Source organism: Poecile atricapillus, chromosome 2, assembly GCF_030490865.1.
Source record: "Poecile atricapillus isolate bPoeAtr1 chromosome 2, bPoeAtr1.hap1, whole genome shotgun sequence".
Classification (NCBI taxonomy): domain Eukaryota; kingdom Metazoa; phylum Chordata; class Aves; order Passeriformes; family Paridae; genus Poecile; species Poecile atricapillus.
In genome coordinates this window covers 128,762,444-128,776,466 of record NC_081250.1, presented here as the reverse complement: position 1 = coordinate 128,776,466, position 14,023 = coordinate 128,762,444, and the positions used below count along the sequence as shown (strand labels likewise).

At 42.3% G+C, this 14,023-nt stretch overlaps 1 protein-coding gene across 1 annotated transcript; it reads left to right on the top strand.

Annotated features, from left to right (window-relative positions):
* Positions 1-426: 426 nt before the first annotated feature.
* TMEM64 (transmembrane protein 64) lies at positions 427-12,688 on the top strand. The gene is made up of 3 exons (XM_058831288.1): positions 427-2,011; positions 7,561-7,716; positions 10,082-12,688. Exons 1-3 carry the CDS (start codon positions 560-562, stop codon positions 10,274-10,276), a joined length of 1,803 nt encoding a protein of 600 aa, XP_058687271.1. The 5' UTR covers positions 427-559; the 3' UTR covers positions 10,277-12,688.
* Positions 12,689-14,023: the final 1,335 nt, after the last annotated feature.

The following is a 14,023-nucleotide window of genomic DNA, read 5'->3' as shown; positions in this document are numbered from 1 at the left end:
CAAATTTCCCAGCAGGCGAATATAACTCCACTGGAGCATGTTGTGTGTACAAGCGTTGTAAAGAAAACAAACCCTTTCTGCACCTTGCCATTAGTAACGCCAGAGCAAAAGCGACCTACGAAGCTATCGAGCCTCGGCGAGGCTCCCAAGAAAACACCCCTCTAAACAGAGCCCTCACCGTATATCCAGGCTGTTTCTTTCTTTTCTAGCAATGACTCAAAATTCAACCTCAAACCGTCCCAAAGTGGGTCCGAGCGTGCGGGCATGTGAGCCGCGCTGAGCTGGCGGGAGGTGCCGCGGAGCCCGGGCGCATCGCCTGTCGCCGCTCGGCTCAAACCCCGGCCACTGGCCGGGAGAGGCGCGTCTCGCTGCTGGACACGGAAAGCCGGGCTGTTTGCGGTACAAAGCCCTCCGCAAGAGAGGGAGAGCGCCGACATGTCAAGGGATCTCAATGTAACAGTAGAGTCAGCGATGCTTGAACCCCGCGCTCCCGTGACGGAAAACAACCCGCTTTCCATCACGGCTCCTCCAAACGCTGCGGGTTACGGCTCTGCCGGGAATGCGGGCTGCCGGGGCCGCTGGGGGTGTGTGCACGGGCAGTCGGAGGGGAGCAGCGCCGCTCAGCCCCCGGGCGAGGCGGGCGGCGGGGCCCCGCTGGGGCACACCCGGCCGGCGCGGCGCTCCCGGGGCGGGGCGGGAGGCGGAGCCTTGGCTCCGCGGCCGAGCCCCGCAGCGGGGCCGGGCGCTGCTGCTGCCGGAGCCTCGCCGGCCTCCTCCCTCTCGGGGTTGCCACATCGGCACCGCCGTTCCGAGAAGGCGCTTCCCGGAGCGGAGCGGGAGCCCAGCGCGGGGAGATGGAGCCCCGGTGCTGCCGCCGCCGCCGCTGCCGCCGCCCCCCGGGACTCGCGCTCCGCCAGGGCCGCTGCTGCCGCTGCCGGGACGGAGAGAGCGGCCTCGCCGCCGTCTAACGCCGCAGCCCCGGCGGCGCGGCCGAGGCGGGAGGCGGCGCGGAGGCCGCCGCGGCCCCTCCGCCCGCCGGGCGGCGGCGAAGCGCGGCCCCCTCCTCCCCGCCCTCCCCGCCGCCGCTTCCCCGCCCCCGCCCGGGACTCGGCCGGGCTCGGCAGCCGGGCCATGGCGGGGCGATGAGGGAACGGCCGCCCCTGCCCGCAGGCTGCGTGGGGAGGCGGGGAGCGAAGGGGCTGCGCGGCTCGGCGGCTCTGGAGCCGGGCGGCGGGGCGGGGGGATGCGGGGCGCGGGGGCCGCGGCGCTGCAGCTCCTCTCCCGGGCCGTGAAGCAGGCGGCGGCGCAGGGCGCCCGGCAGGACCTGGGCCGCTGGCTGTCCCGAGCCGCCGGGACGGCGGCGGGAGGCGGCGGCAGCGGGGACACCATCGGCTTCGTCCCGGCGGAGGCGGCGGGGGCCGGCGGGCTGCTGCTGGGGCCCTGCGCGGAGCAGGACGGGCTGCCGCCCGCGGAGCTGCTGCTCTGCCAGCTGCCCGAGCCGGGCGGCGGTGGGCATGGGCTGGCCGAGGCCCGGGGCTGGCGCTGCTCCTGCTGCCTGCTGGGCACCTGCTGGTGCAAGAGCTGCCTCAGCCTGTGCGTCCTGGCCGCCGTCTGCTTCGCCTCGCTGGCCGTGGTGCGCCAGTACCTGCGGGACCTGCTGCTCTGGGCCGAGAGCCTGGACAGCCTGGCCGGCGTGCTGCTCTTCACCGTGGGCTTCATCGTCGTGTCCTTCCCGTGCGGCTGGGGCTACATCCTGCTCAACGTGGCCGCCGGCTACCTCTACGGCTTCGTGCTGGGCATGGGGCTGATGGTGTTCGGCGTCCTCGTCGGCACCTTCGTCGCCCACGTGGCCTGCAAGCGGCTGTTGGCCCGCTGGGCACGGGCCAGGATCCAGGGCAGCGGGACGCTCAGTGCCATCGTCCGTGTCGTGGAGGGCGGCAGCGGCCTCAAGGTGGTGTTTCTGTCGCGGCTGACGCTGATCCCCTTCGGGGTGCAGAACGCCGTCTTCGCGGTGAGTCCCTGCCTGGGCTGTGTGGCCAAGGAAGACAAGTGCTGGAAAGATGTCTTTTGACACAGTGGCTGCTCTTATTGGTAGAAGTTGCCTCCTTTCCTGGGAACAAGCCGTGGTTTCTCTTTTTTAACAGCAGTGAAAACAACCCTCTCTGCTTGCTCTTCTGTGCATGCAGAGGGACAGAAGGCAGATTTTTGAGATGCCTTGCTCACCGTGTTATGTTAGAGTTGCTCTGTCGTCTTTCAAGACTGTATTCTGGTGTTAGAATCACCAATGTGCTGCATAGCAAAATCTGTGGAGAGCTCAAGAGTTATGAAGTGTCTGTGCTTTTAAAGTGATCCACTTTAAAACCTGGCAAGAGTTGAGGAAAACTGTTGCCAGATCTCCCTAAACTACTTAATATAAGTAATCATATTGGAAAGAAAGAAAGAAGTGGACAGATTAAAATTCTTTCTCGGTGTGGCTGGTGTTTGTACCATGCATCTGGCAAATCCATATATGATATTAAGTCCGTGCATGTAAGACAGGTTGCAGGTTTTGGGCAGAGCAGGATGTAGCCTCAGACCTGAAAAGGGACTGTGCTTTAGAGTGGCACTGAAAGTTAGTTTAAACTTGAGTCTGGAAAAGGGTTAGTCTTGCTTTTCTTTCTACTTTCAGGTTAAGATTGGTCCATTAATTTGGTCTCTTTGATCATCTTAAAGGAAAAAGTGAAGAAGAAAACGGAAGGTAGTTTTTTGAGTATTGTCATGTTGCTGATGACAATTTCAGACCCTCACACTTCCCGAGTACTTTGAAGGATCTGGTTTTGGCTGTGTTGTGCCTCAGTTGTATCTACAAACTTGATGAAATCTAAACAAAGCAAACTGGATTGTGACATACTTTAAGTGTTACCAGTAACTTGTATGTTCTTTAACTGTCTAAATACGTGTTTTGGTCTGCCACTTTCTTATAGCCCACCTTCCTTTCCCTGTCTGCAGTTCTGATCCTGTACCCTTTTGAAGCACTTGCTTAATTTTGACACAATCATCTGGCTGCAATTAATAGGTCACTGAATACTAATTTTTTTTTTTTTTAAGTAAAATTTAATCCACACAGTTTTGGGGTGTAACATCCACACCAAATATTTTAAATTGCTGTGTATAAAACTGTGTGTACTGGAGCATTCATCTCCAGAGCTGTAATCTCTATCCATAAGAGCTATAGCAACTTGTAATTTCTTTTTAAGCAGATCCTTTAACCATTTTCTTGTTAAGAATGAGAAACTGAAGAGCTGAACCTTTGCTGTTTTATTTGTTAAGCTATATTACTGCAGGACTGAAGAGGCTCAGCCCTGTTCGGCTAGGAGCAGAATCCCTCCTGGAGCCCAAGGTCCAGTGTAGCAGATGAAGCTTCTGCTGCGCTGTGACCCTCCTAAGGTGGGGAGAGCTGTTGTGCTCTGGTTGCTCACAGCTTCAGGGTGTCACTTGCAGAAGTCAGCAGATGATATAGAGTAGTATTGGATCTGAAGAACAGACCAGAGAATTACCAAGTTAAAATTGTTTCCTTCCTGGCATAACCCTTCTGCTAGAAAAACGATTCAGCAGAGTATTCGGGCCAGTTCAATATTAAAATGATGCTGTAAATCATTGTGGTTTGTATTCTCCATATTCTGCAGGCTAAATAATTTTGTTTCCAAGTGGATGATTTCAGTGTTAAAATAATAGATAGGAAATGAGATGAAACCAGATGCTTAAGTTATGCCAAGTAACTTGGAGTTTTTTTTGCTAATTTTAGTTTGTTTATGTTTATTAATCCTGATTTACTACTTTATAGCACAGTCAAATAAAGCACAGTATATACCCAGTTTTACCTTGAGAACATTTAATTTGAGCTACTAGATCACTGAAAAGTGATGCATACAAATCTAGGAATTCAAGAGTTTCTCATTTTGAGTCAAGTTTAAGTTATGTAAAAAATACAGTTTTCAGCCTACACAGACTAAGCTGTCATTTCTCACTTATTTGAAAACTTAACACTCATTTTAAGTTTAAAATGTATTTCCTCATGCTAGCAACTTCAGCAATGAATTTGAAAAAGATTAATTTTTAAATAACATTGATCTTAAGAAGAAGTACACATCTTTAATTTTCCAATGGTCTAGTCTATGGATGTTTCCTGTGTGGATATTTTTATGTAAACTGGAGATACTGAGAATACTTAAATGAGACGGAAGGAAGTGACACCTGAGGTTCAGGGAAAGGCATAACCTTGGTGTGAGCAGGGTCATCTGCAGGACTGGGATTAAATGATTTCTACAGGCACTTATTTGGTGGCATATACCATCTGCTGAGGGCTTTCAGGAGGTTGACTTGTAGGGGGTGTAGAGAAAGATGAAAGGGCTTCTTAGGATTTGATTAGTGAGGTCATATAAATTCAATCATATAAATTCAATCATATAAATTGAAACAGCACAAGAAGAAAATTAACATAAATTCCTTAGCATCTCACCAGCCAGACATGAAGATCTTGCTTCTTAAAAGGTTGTTCTGCTGCTAGTAGAGGGGTGAGGTAATGCGTTTGCTTGCATTTCTGGAATATAGCACTTGCTAACTGAAAGCATGTTTGTATTTCTCTTTTGAGTGAGTTTTGCTTAATTATCACTTCTGATGCCAGAGTGGCCTGCTCCTGGGGTGGGTTGATAGCTCTTACTGATGTGTTTGCCCACGCACAGCTCTCTCACCTTGGCAACTCTGGAGTGTTTTGAAGGCAGGTCTGTAAGGAGGCCTGGTATGCAGGTTATCATCTCCTTCCCACGAGTTTGTTCTTGGACTGAGATTTGTGCAAACTGGTTATTTGTAGTGCCAGATGTAGGTTAGATGGGATTTCATACTTTTTCCTGCTTCTTTAAGGGGAATATTACATTAAAGAATCTGATTAAAAAATCTGAGTATTCAAAGTGTGCACCTCTGGGTTCAGAAATGCATACAATGATGTCAGGGTTGAAGAAATGGTACAAAGAACATGCTCACTGCTTCCTCCATTGGAAAGTTGGCAGCTAGTTTGTTTTTTTTGTATTTACTGGGGTTTTTTTGAGGAGGTGGTATTAGCTTTTTTTTGTGGGGGTGGAGTTTTGTTTTGGGCTTTTTTTTGAGGAAAAGGCACCAGAGTTATCTTTTACCCTTGGTCACTAAGCCCACCTGATCTGAAGCACAGGGATTTGTAAAGTGGGGGAAAAGAAATTGTACTGCAACCCCTAAAGGCATGGGAGCCCCCAGAAAAGTCCTGACAGAAGCATTTATTCTTTGACAGTGCTGAACCGAAGGTGCCAGCTGCAAAGAATGCACAAAAGTTCCACGGGACAAAGTTCGTCCAAGACTTTATGGGGGAGTTTCTGGTTATTGTTATCGGTGCAATTAGTTAGTTCTTAATTGCGTTTGAATACAATTTAAGTGCATTTCTGTTATGGCCCATAGCACAATTGCATCCATGCTTGGTTTTTTTATTTTTTTTAATTTTTGCTGGCTTGAGCTTTTACCAGAAACAGAGCCCTGGTAGGCTCTTTTAGGCAGCCTGGCCATGCAGATACCAGTTTGGCAGGTTCATAGAACAGGTTAAGTTCCTAGAAAGAAAGTATGGAAATCTGTAAGTTTTATTTTTTCTCAAGTTTCTTAGTCAGGGATGCTGTCCACTTCCCTTGCATTTTGGGGAAAGGGATACAACTGTAGCTCTAAACCTACAGTATAATTAAAAGGACATCTCAAAAAGTTTTTCACCCTCTCCTTAGCTTTCATTGCAGTGGGAAAACAAGCTGCAATTCAGTGTATCCGCTGGGGCAGTCTCCCCTTCATTTGGAAACAATCTTGTTCGTGACTCAGGGGGTCCAGTTGTTTCAGGACACATCCAGGTGTGCAGACATGTTGTTCTGCAACTCAAGTGTCCTTAATACAGCTACAGAAATGAGAGAGGTGCCAGGAGTGTTAAAGCAATCTTTGGGAAGTTTCCCAGCTCCATTAGATGTAATGATAGTGTCCTACTTAGCAAATCTTGCCTCTGCGTTAGTATTTCAGAAACTTTTAATAGCAGCTCCTTCATTCCCTTGGCAATATGGGAAGTTTGGACTGTGCATTCTTATTACATGGCCCAGATTACAACAATGCTTTAAAAAGTCTTTTGAAAGTATTGGTCAAATGTGAAGTTCTGACATAATTATGTAATCCTTTTTCATTATAAATCTAAATTAATCTTGTCTAGAGAAGGAAATATAATATTTGTGATGCTGGTATATATTTCAGTCTGTGGGAAGTATAATATGCAGTGTGAAGTTTGGAAATGGCTTATTGGATCTTGTTCCAGTGAATTATTCTTAATCTTTATGCTTCATTGCATTCTGCTCCTCCATTGCCCTTCCTCCCAAAAACTTTCCACTGATGATGCTTAGAGCTCTGAGAATTCAGCCCTCTGACTTTCACAGTAACTAAAGTTTATTTTAAGAATAGCATGATGAAATGAGTAACATTGCTGCTATTCTTTGGTCTTCAACATTGTACAAAACTGGCAAGGTCAGTAATTTCCATGTAGGCTCTCAGTGTTGTTCCATGTAGGCTGTTCTTAATTAGATCTGTTATTATCAACTGAATTGTCTGGAAAATTTGTTGGACTGCTTGTTTTCAAAATCATTGTTTTCATACTAATTTTTGACCCAGTTTCCTCTTGTTTTCTTTTCTCTTGTGTAAATATCTTTTGCTCTCATGGCACTTACCTTTAATATTTCCTGATGGCTGCTGATACTAATTTAGCTGGCACTGTGTACTTTGTTCCTGTGTAAGCTCATATGTCCATCTATTGACGCAGTACAGGAACTTCACAGCAAAGAAGAAAAATACCAAATATTATTAGTATTTTCTCCAGATAAATTAATAAAACCTATAGCTGTGTGTACTATTTTGTTCACTAATTGAAGTGAGATGCAAAATACCTTTGGTAGACAATGATACTCATATATATCAGTATAGATATAGATGGATATTGCTCATAGGGATCACTGAAAGACGTGTATCTTAATAAACTCATAACTTGTCCAGCACAGACAAATTGTATTTGCCATTCTGTTTACCTGGATCATATTTAACACGGTGACATTTTTACCAATTACCTCTTGTATTATTTACCATATATGTAAAATAGATATATTTTTGCATTCAACCTTCACATTCAATAAAGTAATTTCTTCTCATAAGTAAATTCTCATAAATCCAAGGGCTCTGTTTACCAGGTAAAAATAAATATCTCCTGTGAACAGTGTAATTGCACCCCTAGTTAATGACTGTTGCACAGAGATGTTGCGTAATGAAAGGTGAAATTAAATCAAACCCAGTAACTTTAAAAAGGCCAAATGAAAACTAGATACATACTGTTTCATTCTATTATCTTCCCCCTGTGTATGAATCAAAGTTTCAGTGAAGGAATGTAGGATATTCTTTCATGATTTTGCAGAGATGGTTGTGGGAAGTGGTAGTTTGGTTGTTTGTGTTGCAGCTCCTTTTGATTTCTTACTCTTGCTTTTTACTCAGATTACAGATTTATCACTACCCAACTACCTGATGGCTTCTTCACTTGGGCTGCTCCCTACTCAGCTCCTGAACTCGTACTTGGGCACTACCTTGCGCACCATGGAGGACGTGATTGCAGAACAAAGTGTTAGTGGCTATTTTGTATTCGGTTTACAGGTCAGTTAAAATAATTGCTTTCATAGAACTTGGTGATAGTACTGTCTGTCTCTGGGATTTCTGTTGATTGCTAGATACCAAGAAACATGGGTTCCTAGTGTAATGTTCCTAGATTTTGTTTTATGCTCTGAGAAACGTAGAATTCTCTCACACTTCACCATAAGACAAAGCAGAACTTACTCAGTGTTCTCTTTTTCTGACACAGTTTTTGGTAAATTTTCTTCTCTTGCCTTCTAGGGTAATCTCCTGCTGAATTTTAGACTTGTCAAACCACTCCTACACAAAAGCTTATGTGTGTGTAGACCTAACCACCTGTGCAGTGTTCACTGATAGCACTCAGCATACCCAGTTTGCATAGATATTCAGGATTAAAAATGCTGTAGAGTACTATTTTCTTAATGCCTAAATCAGAATATCTGAATTTTACAAGTGAGTAAATTAATGAGAAGTATATCAAGTACCTTTACATGACCTTAGCTCTTGAAATAATTCATCAGTAAATACTGAGTGTAAGCTTTAAGTGTGAGACCATTATGAGCATAGAGGTTATGGGTATTTCAGAATAATATTATATGTTAGAACCTCCTCTGACAGTGCAGTACTTCAAGCTGTGTTTGACTACCAATTACCATGGTTTGCAGACTTTTAGTAGGTAGTGCAGTAATTTCTGGTTCCTCAGTTTTTATAGTCATAAAGATGACATTTAACAATGCTAATAGAAAACCAAGTCTAGGATCCTTTTAAACATACCTTCCCCTTGCCCAGAAATTTGTGTGCTTCTAAATAGGACATATAATTTATAGCTTTCATGAAACATGGTTATGAGTATTAAAAATGCCTTTGTAAGTGTGGCATAGATAGTCTTGGTAGGTCAAAGAGAGCATAAATGCTTTTCTTGATCAGCTGTTATTTTAGTCATGAAATGTTATTTCCAGGGTAGTAGTTTTTAGTGGTCTTTTCCTTTTTTCCCCCCATTTATATATATTTTTTTAACTGACTTTGACTCCCCTTTGCAGACTGTATAGGTTGTAACCTAAGTGTTGCACAGGTAAGTGGTAGCTGGAAAGCCTGAATGTTTTAAAAGGAGTACTAACCTCCTTGAAACTAGTCTTTGGGACGTGACTGAATAACTGAAGGGGAGGCCTTTTGTGGAGAAATTTGCATTCTCCTGCTGTCTCGGAGGAATCTGCTGACTGCTTTACCTGGATGAGCTTTGATGAGACTTTGATTTAGTAAATAGCTCTGAAATTCCTTCACATTTCATGGTTGTCTATGTATATATATGTAATTAATTATTTATCTAGGGAGGTAGGTTACTGGTAGTAATATTTCTAAACCAAATAAAATTTAAATATTTGGATAAGCTTGTAGAATAGAAATTTCCTATCTGTTAAAAAAATCGTGTCTATAGTATCACTGTGAATCTTATATTGGCCAGCTTTTGAAATGTGTAATTTTAATTGGTGAGGAATCTCATTTTCACCACAAGGGTAGTCAATCACTGGAGCAGCGTGCCCAGAGAAGTGCTGAAATCTCTATCCTTTTACCATTTTCAAAACCTGACTGGACAAAAGTTCTGAGAAACCTCTTCTTATCTTACAGCCAGCCCTGCTCTGAGCAGCTGGTTGGGCTAGAGACTGCCAGGGTGCCTTCCAGCTGCAGTTGTCCTGTGCTCATGCTTGTCAGTTGTCTTACTCAGTGATATTCCAGCACCATCTGCCATGCTGACAGGTGTTTTAAGCAATAGTCCTCAGTGTTAAAGAGAACATAGCCCTACGGTTAGTAACAAAGTTCAGGTTTCAGACTCAGAACTCTAGGTTCTGTTGCAAGTAATATAACTTCTTTGCCTTTTTGAAAGGAAGCTGCAGATTCCAGCTAGTTAAAGTTCTTTAAAAAAGGTAGAGGAACTTTGCTTCTTTCAAAGGGACTCTCGCTGTGAAACACCTTGATTTTTACTTGAAGATTTATTTTTTTTTTTTTTCCTAAGGAGGATCTCAGCTAAAAACTTGACTGGTGTTAAAGGAGAAGGTGAAGGGATGACTTTATAACAAGTATATGGATTTTAACAGAAAGAAAGAAACTTATCTTTTCAATTTATATAAATATTTTAAGTTATTTGTAATGTCTACGTTCTGAATTGCTGGTTACATTGTTAGCAACATATGTAGGTTTAGTTACATATGTAGGTTTAGAGCTACTCAGGTGCTAAGTTCATCTCTTTTCCAGTTTCTTGCCTGTGAAGCTTTGAGTCAACAGATGCCTTCATGAATGTTTGCATTGACAACTTTTTGTTTCATTCAGATCACTTGCTTTGTATTAATTCCCACAGCCTTTGCAGTCTACAACACTCTTGTTTTATTTGCAGATTGTCATAAGCATAGGACTCTCGTTTTATGTCGTTCACCGGGCTCAAGTGGAACTCAATGCAGCTATTGTAGCGTGTGAAATGGAAATGAAGACATCACTTGTTAAAGACACTCAGCCAAGCATCAATGGCTCAACCACATACTGCAACAAGAGGACAGTAACATTCTCTGGAGGGGGTGTCAATATTGTGTGATTTCAAGTATTAATGACTAAGTAAGGTTTTGTGAACCTGAACTAGAAATGTCTTGAACCTTGCCTAGAAATATCTATGGACAATTGAAATAGATTTTAAAAAAATTGCAAGTGATTACAGGTTGTACTGTGGCACAAACCAGCTGACCAGCTCTTTAATTGCACATGGGGTGACTTCTGGCAAGACAAGGAAGATGGCAAAGTAACTTAAGATGTAAATGCAAATTTGGCTGCACCTTTGGTCATTTATTATGCCTGTCATGGCCTGTAGTCTGCACTTTAGTTTTTTTTCCTTTGCTTCTATAAACTGAGAAACGCTTCTATAAACAGAAAAGTAGCACAGAGGTAAATATTTTTCTGCTTAGCATTATTTATAAGGCTAAATAATTATATACAGTAGAATTTTATTACTGATAAAGGTGATTGAGAAAGTATGCAATTTAATGTATGTTATTCTTGAATGTGCTTTTGCTTTGGAATTGCTTCCAGAACTTGGAGTGTATTATTTAGCTAATGATGGGACCATTTGGCTTTTTCTTCATCTTTGATTTTAAAAAAAACAACAAAAACCCTATATAAAGTTTCGGTTGAATGTATTTTTCTAAGTCATTACAAATGTTGCAGAGCCATGCAAATGTATTCACACAAGCTTAAATCCTACATTGTGGGACTGAAGTGCTCTTAAATTACATTTTAAGTTACACTGTGTAATATGCAAAGTACAAGGGAAAATGCAGAAGTTAGATTACAATGACTATTTGAATGACACTTAATCGGTTTTGCCACCTTGGTTGTTGTAACAAAGGGCTGTTCCACGTTAGTCCTATATATGATATTTTTAATTGTTAAAAGGATGAAGTTTTTCAGCTCTCATGACTGCATGTGATAAGGCTTCTAGAACAGGGAGCTAAATCTCTGTTCTAAGCAGAATGATGGGATATTAGCTGTACTAATTTTACAAGAAGGTGGCCTTTATTTTGTAAGTGAATCCCTTTTCCCTTTAAAAAGCTTTAAAAATTCACTTTGGTTGGCACATCTTTTGTACTAGTTTTACATTTTTTAAAAGACGCAATCTATTACAAATTTCATCAGAGTGAAGAAACAAAAACTAGAGGTTCTCCTTGGAAAAAGAAATAATCCAGTAGTGGAAAGGACAGCAATGTCTCTGAGACTCAGGAATTCTGACTCCATTTTTGCAAGACAACACTGTATTGGATACTGCTCCTTTTACGCCTGCTGTGGACTTTTTTCACTGCATTTAAATAGACTGGATAACCTGACAGTAACTGGTGTGTGTGTCTAAAAGAAAAACAACAATAATGCCTGAACACAATGTTCTGTATGTGTGAGTTTCATGTAGATATACATACCAATGTTCAATGGCTAAAACACACGCAAGTCATCTGATACAAAAATAATGTAAAGTATGGCTTCTTTTGTAGTTATTTTGTGTGAAAGGATGCTTTCAGTCTTCAAAATTTTATGTTATTTTCTAACAGTATGATTGTGCCTCCTTTTTGTAAGGTTGGTTGTAGGGTCCAAGCATTTTTGTCTTCTTGAGAATAGTGGGTCTTTAAGGCCATTTGGAAGCAGAGATGTGAGAGCCTCTAACAGCATTACTGAGAGGATGTGTGGCACTCGTTTAACAACATCTGCGCGCTCCTTTGTAGTGGGAGTTCCATTTTGTATCCTTTGCAGATTGGTGTTCTTGGGTCCTGCAACCTAAAGAACTGAACTAGTTCAATGAAAGCAACAAAGTTCAGATTGTCTCCTTTCTGTTGTTTTGGGGCTTGGTTTGGTTTTTGTCAGTTGGGGGTTTGTTTGGTTTTTCTTTGGTTTTGGTTTCTGGCTTCATTTGGTTTTGGGTTGAGTTTTGATTGATTGGTTGAAAAGGCAATCTGTATATACCTGGAAGTGTTCATTTACACATCTCTGCCTCTGACAGCTCCTGTGTGAAAACAAGAGAGCCAGATAACTTCTCGATGGCGTTATTTGTCATCATAGTATAATTGAGTCCTTTCTTAACTAAAGAGGGGGTTTTTTTGTTAGTTTCTTGTAAAGAACAGTCCTTCATTGAACTGATCTGAACTTTGCTCCATCTTGCCAAATGAAAAATTTTGTTTTGAAGAGGGTATCTCTTTCTTTGCATTTTTTAACTAACTTAAGGTTGCGTTGTTTATTCGAAACATTTCCCAAATACGTATTTTGAAGTGCTTTTATTTCCATGACATTTTGTAACCAGAGTAACTTCACTATGTGAACACTTTTGTAGTATGAAATTAGTTCTTAAGACTTTTGCATTTTGCTTGATACTTGTAATATTTGTGTACAAGTTAATGGGAAATGTGCATTAAAAGGAACTTTTCTGTACCATGCCAATCATAATTTTATACAATAAATTCACTCAAATTTCTTTAAAGGAATATGTATGAAATGTTTAAGTTGCTATGATGTAGTTGGAAAGAAGGTCCAGTGGAGTCTCATCTTTATGCAGCCATACAAAGATAAATGTCTGCATCAAAGGAGAAACAGGTTATACTTTAAGGATGAATTCCATGGGTGGGGAATCACTGACAAGGGAAATAGACTTGAATTTTTACTTTTGTTTAATTAAATACATGCTTAATTCTACTAGATGCTTTAGAGGTTTGGTATTTGCAACTGCCTTTTTGATAGAGGAGTAAGCATACATGTGCTTATGAGAAACATGCTACAAAACTGCAAGAGGATTGATATTTCTGAACATAACAGCAGTAAAAGTGATGTAATTGTTATTTTTTTAAGATAGGCTCCCTACCTAGTCTAGTTAAAATCCGCAAAGGTATGAATCTAATTTAAGTAGTATATGGAAAGTCACCTTGAAGAATATTTTCTGAGTTGTCACAGTGGTGACATTTCTGCATTTTGTATATGAAAGCTATCTAAAGGGCAGGTTGTAAAGAAAGAATCTCAGCTGCATGGCACCAGTTTTCCTTCTGCCTTGTGGTAAGTACAACTGTGCAGTAAATTTGTCAAAATACAACTTATAACTAAGCATCTGTGAGAAAAACCTTTTTTAGTTCCAGAGCTTTATATACTATTTTCGTACTGATTTTTACACAATAACTTGAGCAAGCATTGCTGAGGTCAAGTTTGAAGAATGGAAAAACTGCTCTTAGATGGTGTGTGGCTTTTGTCCCATACCAGATTCTTTGCATCCATTTTCAGCTTTCCACCTGAGGCTGATACAATTTGGATTTTGACTGACTGAGATAACTGGAGTCAGTTGTCTTGCAAGTTATCAAGGATACAATGTGTAAGATTGCAAAAGCCTTCCCATTCACATTGTGGTCATTTTTAAAGGCACAAGGAAAGAACTTGAGTAGCTCTATGACAGGCTTTCTCACACTAATTCAAGGTTGGTACTAACCTGTCTGCATAAGATGATGGTTTGGGCATGAGTGGCTAGGAATCAATTGCAGAAGAGGAGCTGATGCAAATTCTGGCTCTGCTGTGCAAAGCAGCTTGTCTCTGTCCTCTCCAGTCCTGGAGAATTAGTGATGTGCCTGGCAGCATAGAGGTGATGAATCCAACAAATTCTCTCTTTATGGACATTAACATTTGTCTTGCACTACCCTGCTGTATTGATTTTTAATTCATATTAATTTATTAGTGATAAGTACCAAGAAGCTGAGTCTGCAGTGTCAACCCTGTCCCTTTCCTACTACAATATATCATCCTGGTGTATTGCTAAACTTAAAATTACATT